This window comes from Heterodontus francisci, chromosome 44, assembly GCF_036365525.1.
Source record: "Heterodontus francisci isolate sHetFra1 chromosome 44, sHetFra1.hap1, whole genome shotgun sequence".
NCBI lineage: Eukaryota > Metazoa > Chordata > Chondrichthyes > Heterodontiformes > Heterodontidae > Heterodontus > Heterodontus francisci.
This window is the reverse complement of record NC_090414.1, coordinates 19,479,862-19,498,317: the sequence shown is the minus strand read 5'-3', so window position 1 is coordinate 19,498,317 and position 18,456 is coordinate 19,479,862. Positions and strand designations below refer to the sequence as shown.

The following is an 18,456-nucleotide window of genomic DNA, read 5'->3' as shown; positions in this document are numbered from 1 at the left end:
TGTGAGTGTGATGGACAGTGCAAATGGCTGCCTGTGTGAGTGTGATGGACATTACAAATGGCTGCCTGTGTGAGTGTGATGGACATTACAAATGGCTGCCTGTGTGAGTGTGATGGACAGTGCAAATGGTTTCCAGTGTGGACTGATGGACAATGCAAATGGCTGCCAGTGAGGGTCTGACAAACAGTGCAAATCGACACTGGAAATGGATACGAGTGAGGGACTGATGAACAGTGTAAATAGATGCCAGTGTGGATTGATGGATGATTCAAATGGTTGCCATTGTGAATTGATGGATGTTACAAATGGCTGCCAGTGTGGGACTGATGGACAGTGCAAATGGATGCCAGTGTGGGACTGATGGACAGTGCAAATGACTGCCAGTGTGGGACTGATGGACAGTGCAAATGGTTTCCAGTGTGAGACTGATGGAAACTGCAAATGGCTGCCTGTGTGAGTGTGATGGACAGTGAAGATGGTTTCCAGTGTGGACTGATGGACAATACAAATGGCTGCCAGTGTGGGACTGATGGACAGTGCAAATGGATGCCAGTGAGGGACTGATGAACAGTGTAAATAGATGCCAGTGTGGATTGATGGATGATGCAAATGGTTGCCAGTGTGAATTGATGGACGTTACAAATGGCTGCCAGTGTGGGACTGATGGACAGTGCAAATGGCTGCCAGTGTGGGACTGATGGACAGTGCAAATGGCTGCCAGTGTGGGACTGTTGGACAGTGCAAATGGATGCCAGTGTGGGACTGATGGACAGTGTAAATGACTGCCAGTGAGGGTCTGATGGACACCTCAAATGGCTGCCTGTGTGAGTGTGACGGACAGTGCAAATGACTGCCTGTGTGAGTGTGATGGACAGTGCAAATGGCTGCCTGTGTGAGTGTGATGGACATTACAAATGACTGCCTGTGTGAGTGTGATGGACAGTGCAAATGGCTGCCTGTGTGAGTGTGATGGACATTACAAATGGCTGCCTGTGTGAGTGTGATGGACAGTGCAAATGGTTTCCAGTGTGGACTGATGGACAATACAAATGGCTGCCAGTGAGGGTCTGATGGACAGTGCAAATGGATGCCAGTGTGGGACTGATGGACAGTGCAAATGACTGCCAGTGTGGGACTGATGGACAGTGCAAATGGTTTCCAGTGTGAGACTGATGGAAACTGCAAATGGCTGCCTGTGTGAGTGTGATGGACAGTGAAGATGGTTTCCAGTGTGGACTGATGGACAATACAAATGGCTGCCAGTGAGGGTCTGACAAACAGTGCAAATCGACACTGGAAATGGATGCCAGTGAGGGACTGATGAACAGTGTAAATAGATGCCAGTGTGGATTGATGGATGATGCAAATGGTTGCCAGTGTGAATTGATGGATGTTACAAATGGCTGCCAGTGTGGGACTGATGGACAGTGCAAATGGATGCCAGTGAGGGACTGATGAACAGTGTAAATAGATGCCAGTGTGGATTGATGGATGATGCAAATGGTTGCCAGTGTGAATTGATGGACGTTACAAATGGCTGCCAGTGTGGGACTGATGGACAGTGCAAATGGCTGCCAGTGTGGGACTGATGGACATTGCAAATGGCTGCCAGTGTGGGACTGATGGACAGTGCAAATGGTTTCCAGTGTGAGACTGATGGAAACTGCAAATGGCTGCCTGTGTGAGTGTGATGGACAGTGAAAATGGTTTCCAGTGTGGACTGATGGACAATACAAATGGCTGCCAGTGAGGGTCTGACAAACAGTGCAAATCGACACTGGAAATGGATGCCAGTGAGGGACTGATGAACAGTGTAAATAGATGCCAGTGTGGATTGATGGATGATGCAAATGGTTGCCAGTGTGAATTGATGGACGTTACAAATGGCTGCCAGTGTGGGACTGATGGACAGTGCAAATGGATGCCAGTGAGGGACTAATGAACAGTGTAAATAGATGCCAGTGTGGGACTGTTGGACAGTGCAAATGGATGCCAGTGTGGGACTGTTGGACAGTGCAAATGGCTGCCTGTGTGAGTGTGATGGACATTACAAATGGCTGCCTGTGTGAGTGTGATGGACATTACAAATGGCTGCCTGTGTGAGTGTGATGGACAGTGCAAATGGCTGCCTGTGTGAGTGTGATGGACATTACAAATGGCTGCCTGTGTGAGTGTGATGGACAGTGCAAATGGCTGCCTGTGTGAGTGTGATGGACAGTGCAAATGGTTTCCAGTGTGGACTGATGGACAATACAAATGGCTGCCAGTGAGGGACTGATGGACAGTGCAAATGGATGCCAGTGTGGGACTGATGGACAGTGCAAATGGTTTCCAGTGTGAGACTGATGGAAACTGCAAATGGCTGCCTGTGTGAGTGTGATGGACAGTGAAGATGGTTTCCAGTGTGGACTGATGGACAATACAAATGGCTGCCAGTGAGGGTCTGACAAACAGTGCAAATCGACACTGGAAATGGATGCCAGTGAGGGACTGATGAACAGTGTAAATAGATGCCAGTGTGGATTGATGGATGATGCAAATGGTTGCCAGTGTGAATTGATGGATGTTACAAATGGCTGCCAGTGTGGGACTGATGGACAGTGCAAATGGATGCCAGTGAGGGACTGATGAACAGTGTAAATAGATGCCAGTGTGGATTGATGGATGATGCAAATGGTTGCCAGTGTGAATTGATGGACGTTACAAATGGCTGCCAGTGTGGGACTGATGGACAGTGCAAATGGCTGCCAGTGTGGGACTGATGGACATTGCAAATGGCTGCCAGTGTGGGACTGATGGACAGTGCAAATGGTTTCCAGTGTGAGACTGATGGAAACTGCAAATGGCTGCCTGTGTGAGTGTGATGGACAGTGAAAATGGTTTCCAGTGTGGACTGATGGACAATACAAATGGCTGCCAGTGAGGGTCTGACAAACAGTGCAAATCGACACTGGAAATGGATGCCAGTGAGGGACTGATGAACAGTGTAAATAGATGCCAGTGTGGATTGATGGATGATGCAAATGGTTGCCAGTGTGAATTGATGGACGTTACAAATGGCTGCCAGTGTGGGACTGATGGACAGTGCAAATGGATGCCAGTGAGGGACTAATGAACAGTGTAAATAGATGCCAGTGTGGGACTGTTGGACAGTGCAAATGGATGCCAGTGTGGGACTGTTGGACAGTGCAAATGGCTGCCTGTGTGAGTGTGATGGACATTACAAATGGCTGCCTGTGTGAGTGTGATGGACATTACAAATGGCTGCCTGTGTGAGTGTGATGGACAGTGCAAATGGCTGCCTGTGTGAGTGTGATGGACATTACAAATGGCTGCCTGTGTGAGTGTGATGGACAGTGCAAATGGCTGCCTGTGTGAGTGTGATGGACATTACAAATGGCTGCCTGTGTGAGTGTGATGGACAGTGCAAATGGCTGCCTGTGTGAGTGTGATGGACAGTGCAAATGGCTGCCTGTGTGAGTGTGATGGACATTACAAATGGCTGCCTGTGTGAGTGTGATGGACAGTGCAAATGGCTGCCTGTGTGAGTGTGATGGACATTACAAATGGCTGCCTGTGTGAGTGTGATGGACATTACAAATGGCTGCCTGTGTGAGTGTGATGGACAGTGCAAATGGCTGCCTGTGTGAGTGTGATGGACAGTGCAAATGGCTGCCTGTGTGAGTGTGATGGACATTACAAATGGCTGCCTGTGTGAGTGTGATCGACATTACAAATGGTTTCCAGTGTGGACTGATGGAAACTGCAAATGGCTGCCTGTGTGAGTGTGATGGACAGTGAAAATGGTTTCCAGTGTGGACTGATGGACAATGCAAATGGCTGCCATTGAGGGTCTGACAAACAGTGCAAATCGACACTGGAAATGGACGCCAGTGAGGGACTGATGAACAGTGTAAATAGATGCCAGTGTGGATTGATGGATGATGCAAATGGTTGCCAGTGTGAATTGATGGACGTTACAAATGGCTGCCAGTGTGGGATTGATGGACAGTGCAAATGGCTGCCAGTGTGGGATTGATGGACAGTGCAAATGGCTGCCAGTGTGGGACTGATGGACAGTGCAAATGGCTGCCAGTGTGGGACTGATGGACAGTGAAAATGGCTGCCAGTGTGGGACTGTTGGACAGTGCAAATGGATGCCAGTGTGGGACTGATGGACAGTGCAAATGGATGCCAGTGTGGGACTGTTGGACAGTGCAAATGACTGCCAGTGAGGGTCTGATGGACACCTCAAATGGCTGCCTGTGTGAGTGTGTTGGACAGTGCAAATGGCTGCCTGTGTGAGTGTGATGGACATTACAAATGGCTGCCTGTGTGAGTGTGATGGACAGTGCAAATGGCTGCCTGTGTGAGTGTGATGGACATTACAAATGGCTGCCTGTGTGAGTGTGATGGACATTACAAATGGTTTCCAGTGTGGACTGATGGAAACTGCAAATGGCTGCCTGTGTGAGTGTGATGGACAGTGAAAATGGTTTCCAGTGTGGACTGATGGACAGTGCAAATGGTTTCCAGTGAGGGTCTGACAAACAGTGCAAATCGACACTGGAAATGGATGCCGGTGAGGGACTGATGAACAGTGTAAATAGATGCCAGTGTGGATTGATGGATGATTCAAATGGTTGCCAGTGTGAATTGATGGACATTACAAATGGCTGCCAGTGTGGGACTGATGAACAGTGCAAATGGATGCCAGTGTGGGACTGATGGACAGTGCAAATGGGTGCCAGTGTGGGACTGAGGGACAGTGCAAATGGATGCCAGTGTGGGACTGATGGACAGTGCAAATGGCTGCCAGTGTGGGACTGATGGACAGTGCAAATGGCTGCAAGTTTGGGACTGATGGACAGTGCAAATGGCTGCCAGTGTGGGACTGATGGACAGTGCAAATGGATGCCAGTGTGGGACTGATGGACAGTGCAAATGGATGCCAGTGTGCAACTGTTGGACAGTGCAAATTACTGCCAGTGAGGGTCTGATGGACACCTCAAATGGCTGCCTGTGTGAGTGTGTTGGACAGTGCAAATGGCTGCCTGTGTGAGTGTGATGGACATTGCAAATGGCTGCCTGTGTGAGTGTGATGGACAGTGCAAATGGCTGCCTGTGTGAGTGTGATGGACATTACAAATGGCTGCCTGTGTGAGTGTGATGGACATTACAAATGGTTTCCAGTGTGGACTGATGGAAACTGCAAATGGCTGCCTGTGTGAGTGTGATGGACAGTGAAAATGGTTTCCAGTGTGGACTGATGGACAGTGCAAATGGTTTCCAGTGAGGGTCTGACAAACAGTGCAAATCGACACTGGAAATGGATGCCGGTGAGGGACTGATGAACAGTGTAAATAGATGCCAGTGTGGATTGATGGATGATTCAAATGGTTGCCAGTGTGAATTGATGGACATTACAAATGGCTGCCAGTGTGGGACTGATGGACAGTGCAAATGGATGCCAGTGTGGGACTGATGGACATTGCAAATTGGTGCCAGTGTGGGACTGAGGGACAGTGCAAATGGATGCCAGTGTGGGACTGATGGACAGTGCAAATGGCTGCCAGTGTGGGACTGATGGACAGTGCAAATGGCTGCAAGTTTGGGACTGATGGACAGTGCAAATGGCTGCCAGTGTGGGACTGATGGACAGTGCAAATGGATGCCAGTGTGGGACTGATGGACAGTGCAAATGGATGCCAGTGTGGGACTGTTGGACAGTGCAAATGACTGCCAGTGAGGGTCTGATGGACACCTCAAATGGCTGCCTGTGTGAGTGTGTTGGACAGTGCAAATGGCTGCCTGTGTGAGTGTGATGGACATTACAAATGGCTGCCTGTGTGAGTGTGATGGACAGTGCAAATGGCTGCCTGTGTGAGTGTGATGGACATTACAAATGGCTGCCTGTGTGAGTGTGATGGACATTACAAATGGCTGCCTGTGTGAGTGTGACGGACAGTGCAAATGACTGCCTGTGTGAGTGTGATGGACAGTGCAAATGGCTGCCTGTGTGAGTGTGATGGACATTACAAATGACTGCCTGTGTGAGTGTGATGGACAGTGCAAATGGCTGCCTGTGTGAGTGTGATGGACATTACAAATGGCTGCCTGTGTGAGTGTGATGGACAGTGCAAATGGTTTCCAGTGTGGACTGATGGAAACTGCAAATGGCTGCCTGTGTGAGTGTGATGGACAGTGAAAATGGTTTCCAGTGTGGACTGATGGACAGTGCAAATGGTTTCCAGTGAGGGTCTGACAAACAGTGCAAATCGACACTGGAAATGGATGCCGGTGAGGGACTGATGAACAGTGTAAATAGATGCCAGTGTGGATTGATGGATGATTCAAATGGTTGCCAGTGTGAATTGATGGACATTACAAATGGCTGCCAGTGTGGGACTGATGGACAGTGCAAATGGATGCCAGTGTGGGACTGATGGACAGTGCAAATGGGTGCCAGTGTGGGACTGAGGGACAGTGCAAATGGATGCCAGTGTGGGACTGATGGACAGTGCAAATGGCTGCCAGTGTGGGACTGATGGACAGTGCAAATGGCTGCAAGTTTGGGACTGATGGACAGTGCAAATGGCTGCCAGTGTGGGACTGATGGACAGTGCAAATGGATGCCAGTGTGGGACTGATGGACAGTGCAAATGGATGCCAGTGTGGGACTGTTGGACAGTGCAAATGACTGCCAGTGAGGGTCTGATGGACACCTCAAATGGCTGCCTGTGTGAGTGTGTTGGACAGTGCAAATGGCTGCCTGTGTGAGTGTGATGGACATTACAAATGGCTGCCTGTGTGAGTGTGATGGACAGTGCAAATGGCTGCCTGTGTGAGTGTGATGGACATTACAAATGGCTGCCTGTGTGAGTGTGATGGACATTACAAATGGCTGCCTGTGTGAGTGTGACGGACAGTGCAAATGACTGCCTGTGTGAGTGTGATGGACAGTGCAAATGGCTGCCTGTGTGAGTGTGATGGACATTACAAATGACTGCCTGTGTGAGTGTGATGGACAGTGCAAATGGCTGCCTGTGTGAGTGTGATGGACATTACAAATGGCTGCCTGTGTGAGTGTGATGGACAGTGCAAATGGTTTCCAGTGTGGACTGATGGACAATGCAAATGGCTGCCAGTGCGGGTCTGACAAACAGTGCAAATCGACACTGGAAATGGATACGAGTGAGGGACTGATGAACAGTGTAAATAGATGCCAGTGTGGATTGATGGATGATTCAAATGGTTGCCATTGTGAATTGATGGATGTTACAAATGGCTGCCAGTGTGGGACTGATGGACAGTGCAAATGGATGCCAGTGTGGGACTGATGGACAGTGCAAATGACTGCCAGTGTGGGACTGATGGACAGTGCAAATGGTTTCCAGTGTGACACTGATGGAAACTGCAAATGGCTGCCTGTGTGAGTGTGATGGACAGTGAAGATGGTTTCCAGTGTGGACTGATGGACAATACAAATGGCTGCCAGTGTGGGACTGATGGACAGTGCAAATGGATGCCAGTGAGGGACTGATGAACAGTGTAAATAGATGCCAGTGTGGATTGATGGATGATGCAAATGGTTGCCAGTGTGAATTGATGGACGTTACAAATGGCTGCCAGTGTGGGACTGATGGACAGTGCAAATGGCTGCCAGTGTGGGACTGATGGACAGTGCAAATGGCTGCCAGTGTGGGACTGTTGGACAGTGCAAATGGATGCCAGTGTGGGACTGATGGACAGTGTAAATGACTGCCAGTGAGGGTCTGATGGACACCTCAAATGGCTGCCTGTGTGAGTGTGTTGGACATTACAAATGGCTGCCTGTGTGAGTGTGATGGACAGTGCAAATGGCTGCCTGTGTGAGTGTGATGGACATTACAAATGGCTGCCTGTGTGAGTGTGATGGACAGTGCAAATGGCTGCCTGTGTGAGTGTGATGGACATTACAAATGGCTGCCTGTGTGAGTGTGACGGACAGTGCAAATGACTGCCTGTGTGAGTGTGATGGACAGTGCAAATGGCTGCCGGTGTGAGTGTGATGGACATTACAAATGACTGCCTGTGTGAGTGTGATGGACAGTGCAAATGGCTGCCTGTGTGAGTGTGATGGACATTACAAATGGCTGCCTGTGTGAGTGTGATGGACAGTGCAAATGGTTTCCAGTGTGGACTGATGGACAATACAAATGGCTGCCAGTGAGGGTCTGATGGACAGTGCAAATGGATGCCAGTGTGGGACTGATGGACAGTGCAAATGGTTTCCAGTGTGAGACTGATGGAAACTGCAAATGGCTGCCTGTGTGAGTGTGATGGACAGTGAAGATGGTTTCCAGTGTGGACTGATGGACAATACAAATGGCTGCCAGTGAGGGTCTGATAAACAGTGCAAATCGACACTGGAAATGGATGCCAGTGAGGGACTGATGAACAGTGTAAATAGATGCCAGTGTGGATTGATGGATGATGCAAATGGTTGCCAGTGTGAATTGATGGACATTACAAATGGCTGCCAGTGTGGGACTGATGGACAGTGCAAATGGATGCCAGTGTGGGACTGATGGACAGTGCAAATGGGTGCCAGTGTGGGACTGAGGGACAGTGCAAATGGATGCCAGTGTGGGACTGATGGACAGTGCAAATGGCTGCCAGTGTGGGACTGATGGACAGTGCAAATGGCTGCAAGTTTGGGACTGATGGACAGTGCAAATGGCTGCCAGTGTGGGACTGATGGACAGTGCAAATGGATGCCAGTGTGGGACTGATGGACAGTGCAAATGGATGCCAGTGTGGGACTGTTGGACAGTGCAAATGGCTGCAAGTTTGGGACTGATGGACAGTGCAAATGGCTGCCAGCGTGCAATTGATAAACATGGCAAATGGCTGTCTGTGTGTTGAAGGTTTGCTTCAAGGCCACTTAAGTTCTGTTGCACGTCCAAAATATTAACTGCCTTTATTTGTTCCTATAGGAGATATGTTCCAACCCCCAGTTCATACTGGATGGAGCAACTCGCACAGACATTTGTCAGGGAGGCTTGGGTAAGTAAACGGTTCTGTTTATGTTCCATTTACTGGGTGCCAGCTTCGCCTCTCTGGATCAGCAAGTTTGATCCCAACAACAGAGTATGAGCTGAAAATCTAGGCCAGCTCTCCAATGAAATATTGAATGAGGTCAAAGTCACATCCTTCATGTGACAGGTTAAACCGAGATCCCATTGGTGTGTGCCAATGGTTCAGGAGGATATCAAAGATCTCTGACGCTACTTGAAGGTGGAGGAGTCCCGTCACCAAGTAAATCTTCCCTTCACCTAACACGAGAATGGGGAGAAGGGGTTGGTATCTAGAGGGTCTTCTCTACAGTAGGACCTAGCTTAACAATCTGTTTCACTGACCACTACCATTCATCCACAGCATGGCCCTCCGCTTCCTGTAGCTCAGCACTTCAATGCCACCCCATCCCCAGTTCCTACTGTGACTTCTCATTCCAACTCTGACCTTTGACCTTGTGCTCTGCACTGGCTGAGCTCACTTCCAGAAATCGGGAACCCCAATAAATCTGGAATAAGAAGCTAATATCAGTAATGGTGACCATGAATCTATCATCGATCGCTCTTAAAAACCATCTGGTTCACAAATGTCCTTTAGGGAAGGAAATCTGCCATCCTCACCCGGTCTGGCCTAAATTTGACTCCAGACCCACAGCAATGTGGTTGACTCTTAACTGCCTTCTGAAATGGCCCAGCAAGCCACTCAGTTGTCTTCAACAAGGTGGCTCACCATCACCTTCTCAAGGGCAGTTAGGGATGGTGATGAGCGCTGGGCCTTGCCAATGACGCCCACATCCCATGAATGAATTAAAAAGAGAATCGTGTCTGATACTTCTCTACAGAGCCCTGCTTCTCACACCCACTTCACTAAATTCAGACTTAGTTACATCCTCCACATCTCAGCATTTTTCAATGAAAGACTGACATTTGCAACCTCTTCGTCAAAATTTCTATTATCCCCTAGCACTTCCTGAGGCTGTCCTCTCTTTGTTCGTTGCAAGTTGCTTGGCGTCTCAAGGGCAATTGGGAATGGGCAATAAATGTTGGCCTTGCCAGTGGCGCCCACATCCCATGAATGGATATAATAAAACATCTGATTTATTGGCTGTTTTATGGCTCCTATTATCGAGCCTTGCCTTTGGCAACTTCCCTGTTGGTGAGTTGAGTATCTATTCTTTTTCCACTTTACTATTTCTAATAGTCGTTTGGTCGTACAGAACTTGAATATTGCTGAAAACAGAGACATTTTGTCGAAGCTTTTTGTCTTGCACTCATCAGGACAAATTGCAAGAATACCAATGTAAGGGAAAGCAACAAATTTATGCTGTATGAGAAGGGAGTGTTGATTGGTTGGCAAGTGGACTATAATTGGTAGAGGCGTTGCCTTGGAGAATGCACCAGTTTATGGTGACTGACAGTTAACTGCCAAGCTTTGTTTGAAATTTAAACCAGGCAGCTTGACTCTGATTGGTCAAGGCATTGCCCTGAGGAGTGAGCCAGTGAATAGCTGTCACTTACTTTGTTTAGCAGAAACAGGCGCAATGTGTGTACATGTTCTTTCTGTCTGCAAATAACACGGCCCTGTGTATAAATATATGTAGCTTCCAGTACGTGCAAATGCGCCACACTGCGAGCCTTACTGACAATCTTAAATTGGTTGTCGGCATAATTCTTAGCACACTGTGGACTATTTAGCAAATGTTGTCCAATCGCAGAATCACATCTAATGTTGGACACTGTGTTTTGAGTTTCGCAAGCACGGGCTGGTTGGGTACAGCCTGAACCTTGCACATTGCGAACAGTGGAAGGGACATGCTGTTTGATACGATCCACCAGTCTTTAGGACGTCCGACCTATATACTTAGCATTATACTGGCATTGAAATTCATATACCACATTAATTATTTGTGTGATAGGCAGAACTTCTTTTTGGCTTGCCTGCAGCATCCTGTTAGCGACGAACACCACATGTGTTGCTACAGCACAGTTCTTCTTCTTTGGCTTCCTTGTCTTGGGAGACAATGGGTAAGCGCCTGGAGGTGGTCAGTGGTTTGTGGAGCTACAGCACAGTAGCAGCGTGAAAAAGCTAGCTTCACCTGTTGCTCAAATTTTTGAGATACCTTACCCTTCCAGGGTAATCTGAGGTTGACTGGGCACTTTTCAGGTCCAAAAATGACAGCCTGAGGCCTGTTCATAAGTTTGCACGATACACAGTGAGAGATGATCTGATCAGCGTAGCCATTGTCACAAAGGATGTCTTTGATTCACCCTATTTCAGCATCAAGCTTGCACGGTGAGCAAATGACTCAGTGCAGGCCCTATTTACGAGGTTGCCGATAAGGCCAATCTTATAGTTGCGTGGAACTGTAAGGATCCCAAGGTGTATATTGACCAGTGAAAGTAGGTTTGCAGTAGATCCTGGTAGAGAACAAACCTTGGCGGTTAACTGCCAGTCACCATAAACTGGTGCATTCTCCATGGCAACACCTCTACCAATCAGAGTCCACTTGCCAACCAATCAGCACTCTTCTCTTATGGTATAAATTTGTTGCTTTCCCTTACATTGGTATTCTTGCGAATTGTCCTGATGAGTGCAAGACGAAAAGCTTCGACAAAATGTCTGTTTTCAGCAAGACTTTACTGTTTCTATTAAAAGGCTCGTCCTTCGCATTAATCTGCAGTCTGTTGTGCTGACCGAGCATGCTTTAAAGGACACTGTTTCAGGGAGTTTGGGCTCATGGCCAGAATCATTGCACTGTTCACTGAAGCAAAAAATTTCCTCAACTGCACCATTCTAGCTTCTGGACACCAGGCATAGTAAGCAATCCCACAGGGGTGTGGATGGGATGGTACGTATGCAATGCTTTGTGTTAAAATCCTCATGGCAGATTCGGTCAAAGTGTGAGAAATATTCAGCGACCCAATTGCACGTTTTATTCTTCCAAAACTAGGCAGTGTCTGGAGAGATTGTTTTAATCTGTTCAACGCTGGGGTGAAACAGTGTTCCAGCAATACCTGAACTGTAAAATTCTCAGCCTTATGTTCAAATCCCTTGATGGCCTCACCCCTTCCCTGTCTCTGTAACCTCCTACAACCCTCCAAGATCTCTGCGCTCCTCCAATTCTGGCCACTTGCTTATTCCTAATTTTAATCCCTTCGGCGCCTTCAGCTGTCTGGGCCCTAGGCTCTGGAACTCCCTCCCTAACCCTCTCCACCTTTGTCTCTTTTTCTTTAAGCCACTCCTTCAAACCCACCTTTATGATCAAGCTTTCAGTCCCCTGTCCCGATAATTCTTTATGTGGCTCCGCGTCAAATTTTGGCTGATAACGCTCCTGTGAAGCGCCTTGGGATGTTTTACTACATGAAAGACGCTATATAAATGCAAGTTATGTTTGTTGTATACAGGTCTGCCGTTGGCTGGGCATTTGGGATTAGGAATTTGTAAATCATGGGCCTGAAATTCAGTATCAGCTACTGACCACAATGTCAGCATTACTCAGTGGGAAGCCGCACTCACCTCTGAGGCAGAAGGTTGTGTGATCAGGGCAGACAGGGCCTCGGTTTACCGTCTCATCCAAAAGACAGCACCTCTGACAGTGCAGCACTCCCTCAGTACCGCACTGGGAGCGTCAGCCCAGATTATAGGCTTAAGCCTCAGAAGGATGGACTGGAGCCCAGGAGCTTCTGATGCAGAGGCAAGAGTGCTACCCACTGAGCCAGAGCTGACACCTTGATCAGGTCTCTGGTCTGTGCTGATTTCAGCTGGGGTGGCAGAATTGGCCTCAGTGCCCTGGGAGCCGGGGAGAAGGGAAGATGACAGGATACCTAATCCTGATCTGGAAATGCGGCCCCCAATGTGAAGTGTGGATGTCGGGGCAAGGGCTGGATCAGACTGCGATGCCCTCCAGAGTTGAATAACCCTTTGGGACTCAGCATTCAGAAAATCCTTGGGGACAGGAGGAGGAACAGAATCTCCAATCTGTCACTGCTCTTCTGCAGCTAAAATTGTTTCTCTCCTCTGAATTAGATTTTTGTACTGGGAGTTGGAAACTCTCCAGATTCTCCAAACTGATCCGCCTGTTGCTGCAGCTTTACAATGAAGGGTTAAAAAAGAAATATGGGGCTGCTCTCATCTGCCTCTCAGCCTGCAGGCAGGGTCTGGCATGCTGTCTTAACTGGAAAGCTTGGGCTGTGAGGCCTCGGCTGGAGCCTGAGACTGACTGGGGTGTGTGTGAGGGGGAGGGACAGTCAGGCACCTGTTGTCTAAGGCTGGCTGCAGGCTTTGGAATGCATCCTGATTGGGGCTTGGCTCCAACAGGAATGAAAGGTCAATCTGGCTTATTCAGTGAACAAGAAATATACATCACTGGCTTAACATTTATTTTTTTAATTCCCCTATTTGTTTCCTTCTGGAAGTTTCTTTCTTTTTAACTCCCTGTATTCATTGGGGCAGGTGAAAGGCTTTGCATTCCAGAATCATCAAACACTCCCAGGACAGGTACAGCCCGGGGTTAGATACAGAGTAAAGCTCCCTCTACACTGTCCCCATCAAACACTCCCAGGACAGGTACAGCACGGGGGTTAGATACAGAGTAAAGCTCCCTCTACACTGTCCCCCATCAAACACTCCCAGGACAGGTATAGCACGGGGGTGGCATTTTAATTTGAGTTTTGGTTTATTTTTGTGTTTTAATAAAGTTATTTTCAAAAAAAAGAAAAAGAAAAAAAAATGGGGTTAAATACAGAGTAAAGCTCCCTCTACACAGAATTACAGATTTGTTACGGTGCAGAAGGAGGTCATTTGGCCCATGTGTGTGCACCAGCTCTCCGAAAGAGCAATTCACCGAGTTCCACTCCCCCGCCTTCCCCCCGTAACCCTGCACACTGTTCATTTTCATATAACTGTCTAATTCCCTTTTGAATGCTCCAATTGAACCTGCCTCCACCACGTTCTCAGGCAGCGCATTCCAGACCTTAACCACTCGATGCGTGAAAGAGTTTTTCCTCCTGTCACTTTTGTTTCTCTTACTAAATACTGTAAATCTGTGCCCTCTCATTCTCATTCCTTTCACAAGTAGGAACAGTTTCTCTCTATCTACTCTGTCCAGAACCCTCATGATTTTGAATTCCTCTATCAAATCACCTCTCAGCCTTCTCTTCTCCGAGGAAAACAGTCCTAACTTCTCCAATTTATCTTCATAACTGAAATTCCTCATCCCTGGAACCATTCTCATGAATTTTTTCTGTACTCTCTCCAACGCCCTCACGTCTTTCCTCAAGTGCGGTGCCCAGAACTGGACGCAATACTCCAGCTGAGGCCGAACTAGTGTCTTATACAAGTTTAACATAACTTCCTTGCTCTTGTATTCTATGCCCCTATTAATAAAGTCCAGGATACTGTATGCTTTATTAACTGCTCTCTCAACCTGTCCTGCCAACTTCAATGACTTGTACACATATACCCCCAGGTCCCTTTGCTCCTGCACCCCCTTTCGAATTGTACCCTTTATTTTATATTGTCTCTCCATGTTCTTCCTACCAACATGAATCACTGCACATTCATCTGCATTGAACTTCATCTGCCACCTATCTGTCCATTCCACCAACTTGTCAATCTCCTTTCGCAGTAGCTGAACAATCAGCTACCTTCAAAGAAGAGATAGTTCAGGCACAGTCAAGGTATATTCCCTCGAAGGGGAAAGTTAGGATAAACAAATCCAGAGCTCCCTGGATGACAAAAGTGGTAGAGATTAAGATAAATAAGAAAAAGTGTACTTATGACAGATGCCAGGTAGAAAATACTACTGAGAACCAGGCTGAATATAGAAGATCCAGAGGGCAAATGAAAAAGCAGATAAGAGCAACAAGGACACTGTCCCCATCAAACACTTCCAGGGCAGATACAGCGTAAAGGTCTTTCTACACTATCCCATTAACTGCCTTGCTTTGTCTGAGTCTCTCTCTCACAGTGTGACTGTGTTTGTTTTAACTCATTCACAGGATGTGGGCGCCACTGGCCAGGCCCAGCATTTATTGCCCATCCCTAATTGCCCTTGAGAAGGTGGTGGTGAGCTGCCTTCTTGAACCGCTGCAGTCCGTGTGGGGTAGGTACACCCACAGTGCTGTTAGGAAGGGAGTTCCAGGATTTTGACCCAGCGACAGTGAAGGAACGATGATAAGGTTCCAAGTCAGGATGGTCTGTGACTTGGAGGGGAACTTGCAGGTGGTGGTGTCCCATGCATTTGCTGCCCTTGTCCTTCTAGTTGGTAGAGGTCGCGGGTTTGGAAGGTGCTTTGGTGCATTGCTGCAGTGCATCTTGTAGATGGTACACACTGCTGCCACTGTGCGTCGGTGGTGGAGGGGGTGAATGTTTGTAGATGGGGTGCTAATCAAGTGGGCTGCTTTGTCTTGGATGGTGTCGAGCTTCTTGAGTGTTGTTGGAGCAGCACCATACAGGCAAGTGGATAGTATTCCATCGCACTCCTGACTTGTGCCTTGTAGATGGTGGACAGGCTTTGGGGAGTCAGGATTACTCACCGCAGGATTCCTAGCCTCTGACCTGCTCTTGTAGCCACGGTATTTATATGGCTACTCCAGTTCAGTTTCTGGTCAATGGTAACCCCTAGGATGTTGATAGTGGGGTATTCAGCAATTGTAATGCTGCTGAATGACAAGGGGAGATGGTTAGGTTCTCTCTTGTTGGAGATGGTCATTGCCTGGCACTTGTGTGGCACGAATGTTACTTGCCACTTATCAGCCCAAGCCTGGATATTGTCCAAGTCTTGCTGCATTTCTAAACGGACAGCTTCAGTATCTGAGGAGTCACGAATGGTGCTGAACATTGTGCAATCATCAGCGAACATTCCCACTTCTGACCTTATGATTGAAGGAAGGTCATTGATGAAGCAGCTGAAGATGGTTGGGCCTAGACACTACCCTGAGGAACTCCTGCAGTGATGTCCTGGAGCTCAGATGATTGACCTCCAACAACCAGAACCATCTTCCTTTGCGCTCGGTATGGCTCCAACCAGCGGACAGTTTTCCCCCTGATTCCCATTGACCTCAGTTTTGCTATGGCTCCTTAATGCCATACTTGGTCAAATGCTGCCTTGATGTCAAGGGCAGTCACTCTCACCTCACCTCTTGAGTTCAGCTCTTTTGTCCATGTTTGAATCAAGGCTGTAATGAGGTCAGGAGCTGAGTGGCCCTGGCTGAACCCAAACTGATGGCACTGTTGATGACACCTTCCATCACTTTACTGATGATTGAGAGTAAGCTGATGGGGCGGTAATTGGCCGGGTTGGACTTGTCCTGCTTTTTGTGTACAGGACATAGCTGGGCAATTTTCCACATTGCAGGGTAGATGCCAGTGTTGTAGCTGTACTGGAACAGCTTGGCTAGAGGCATGGCAAGTTCTGGAGCACAGGTCTTCAGTACTATTGCCGGACTATTGTCAGGGCCTATAGCCTTTGCAGTATCCAGTGCCTTCAGTCGTTTCTTGATATCACACGGAGTGAATCGAATTGGTTGAAGTCTGGCATCTGTGATGCTGGGAACATCAGGAGGAGGCCGAGATGGATCATCAACTCGGCACTTCTGGCTGAAGATTGTTGCAAATGCTTCAGCCTTATCTTTCGCACTGATGTGCTGGGCTCCCCCATCATTGAGGATGGGATTATTTGTGGAGCAACCTCCTCCAGTTAGTTGTTTAATTGTCCACCACCATTCAGGGCTGGATGTGGCAGGACTGCAGAGCTTAGATCTGATCCGTTGGTTATGGGATCGCTTAGCTCTGTCTATCGCATGCTGCTTACGCAGTTTGGCACACAGATAGTCCAGTGATGTAACTTCACCAGGTTGACATCTCATTTTGAGGTATGCCTGGTGCTGCTCCTGGCTTGCCCTCCTGCACTCTTCATTGAACCAGGGTTGGTCTCCTGGCTTGATGGTAATGGGAGAGTGGGAGATATGCTGGGCCATGAGGTTACAGGTTGTGGATGAGTACAATTCTGCTGCTGCTGATGGCCCACAGCGCCTCATGGATGCTCAGTTTTGCATTGCTAGATCTGTTCGAAATCTATCCCATTTAGCACGGTGGTAATGCCACCGTGACACAACAAGATGGAGGGTATCCTCAATGTGAAGGCGGGACTTCGTCTCCACAAGGACTGTGCAGTGGTCACTCCTACCAACACTGTCATGGACAGATGCATCTGTGGCAGGCAGATTGGTGAGGACGAGGTCAAGTATGTTTTTCCCTCTTGTTGGTTCCCCCACCACCTGCCGCATACCCAGTCTAGCAGCTGTGTCCTTTAGGACTCGGCCAGCGCGGTCAGTAGTGGTGCTACTGAGCCACTCTTGGTGATGGACATTGAAGTCCCCCACCCAGAGTACATTCTGTGCCCTTGCCACCCTCAGTGCTTCCTCCAAGTGATGTTCAACATGGAGGAGCACTGACTCATCAGCTGAAGGAGGGCGGTAGGTGGTAATCAGCAGGAGGTTACCTTGCCCATGTTTGACCTGATGCCATGAGACTTCATGGGGTCCGGAGTCGATGTTGAGGACTCCCAGGGCAACTCCCTCCCTACTGTATACCACTGTGCCGCCACCTCTGCTGGGTCAGTCCCGCCGGTGGGACAGGACATACCCGGGGATGGTGATGGCAGTGTCTGGGACATTGTCTGTCAGGTATGATTCGGTGAGTATGACTATGTCAGGCTGTTGCTTGACTAGTCTGTGGGACAGCTCTCCCAACTTTGGCACAAGCCCCCAGATGTTAGTAAGGAGGACTTTGCAGGGTCGACAGGGCTGGGTTTGCTGTTGTCGTTTCCGGTCCCTCGGTCGATGCCGGGTGGTCCGTCTGATTTCAGTCCATTTCAGCCAATAGTTAAGTGTGAAATACATTACTGTGGGTCTGGAATCATATATCGGCCAGACAAGGACGGCAGATTTCCTTCTCTGAGGATGTGAGGTAACCAGATGAGTTTTCAGCAACAATTTGGTAGTTTCATGGTCAACAGTACTGAGACTAGCTTTTTATTCTAGATTTGTTTAACTAAACTTAATTTAGATTTCCCCCGCTGCCATTGTGGGTTTTGAACTTGTGTCTCCAGGTCATTAGTCCAGTAACACAACCATCGTGCTACCATTCTGTTATGTGCTTCTAACTCTGGGGCTGGGATTGCCTTCTCCGGGGCCTCCTGCTTAAGGCCTTGTATTACTGACAGGAGCAGGTTGACTATAAATGCTGGCTGTCGGGCCCAGCTGTCGGCCTGTGATAATTTGGGCTCCACCTACTGAGCCGGGCCCAGCCCTTCGGGGGGCCTTTTCTCTCCTCAGATAATAATGGCGACCAACGATCTGCAATTTGCGCGAGGTATTCTGAGAGGTGCAGCGACTG

At 48.5% G+C, this 18,456-nt stretch overlaps 2 protein-coding genes across 2 annotated transcripts in view; one reads left to right on the top strand and one right to left on the bottom strand.

Annotated features, from left to right (window-relative positions):
- Positions 1 to 18,456, bottom strand: part of tm7sf2 (transmembrane 7 superfamily member 2) — a 558,775-nt gene that overhangs the window by 46,749 nt on the left and 493,570 nt on the right. The gene's annotated exons all lie outside the window — the stretch shown is intronic.
- The window catches only part of LOC137355847 (calpain-1 catalytic subunit-like), a 63,250-nt gene that overhangs the window by 18,608 nt on the left and 26,186 nt on the right, over positions 1 to 18,456 (top strand). The window contains exon 3 of the mRNA XM_068021430.1: positions 8,979 to 9,048. Within this exon, the coding sequence (XP_067877531.1) occupies positions 8,979 to 9,048 (70 nt within the window). The remainder of the gene's footprint in view (positions 1 to 8,978; positions 9,049 to 18,456) is intronic.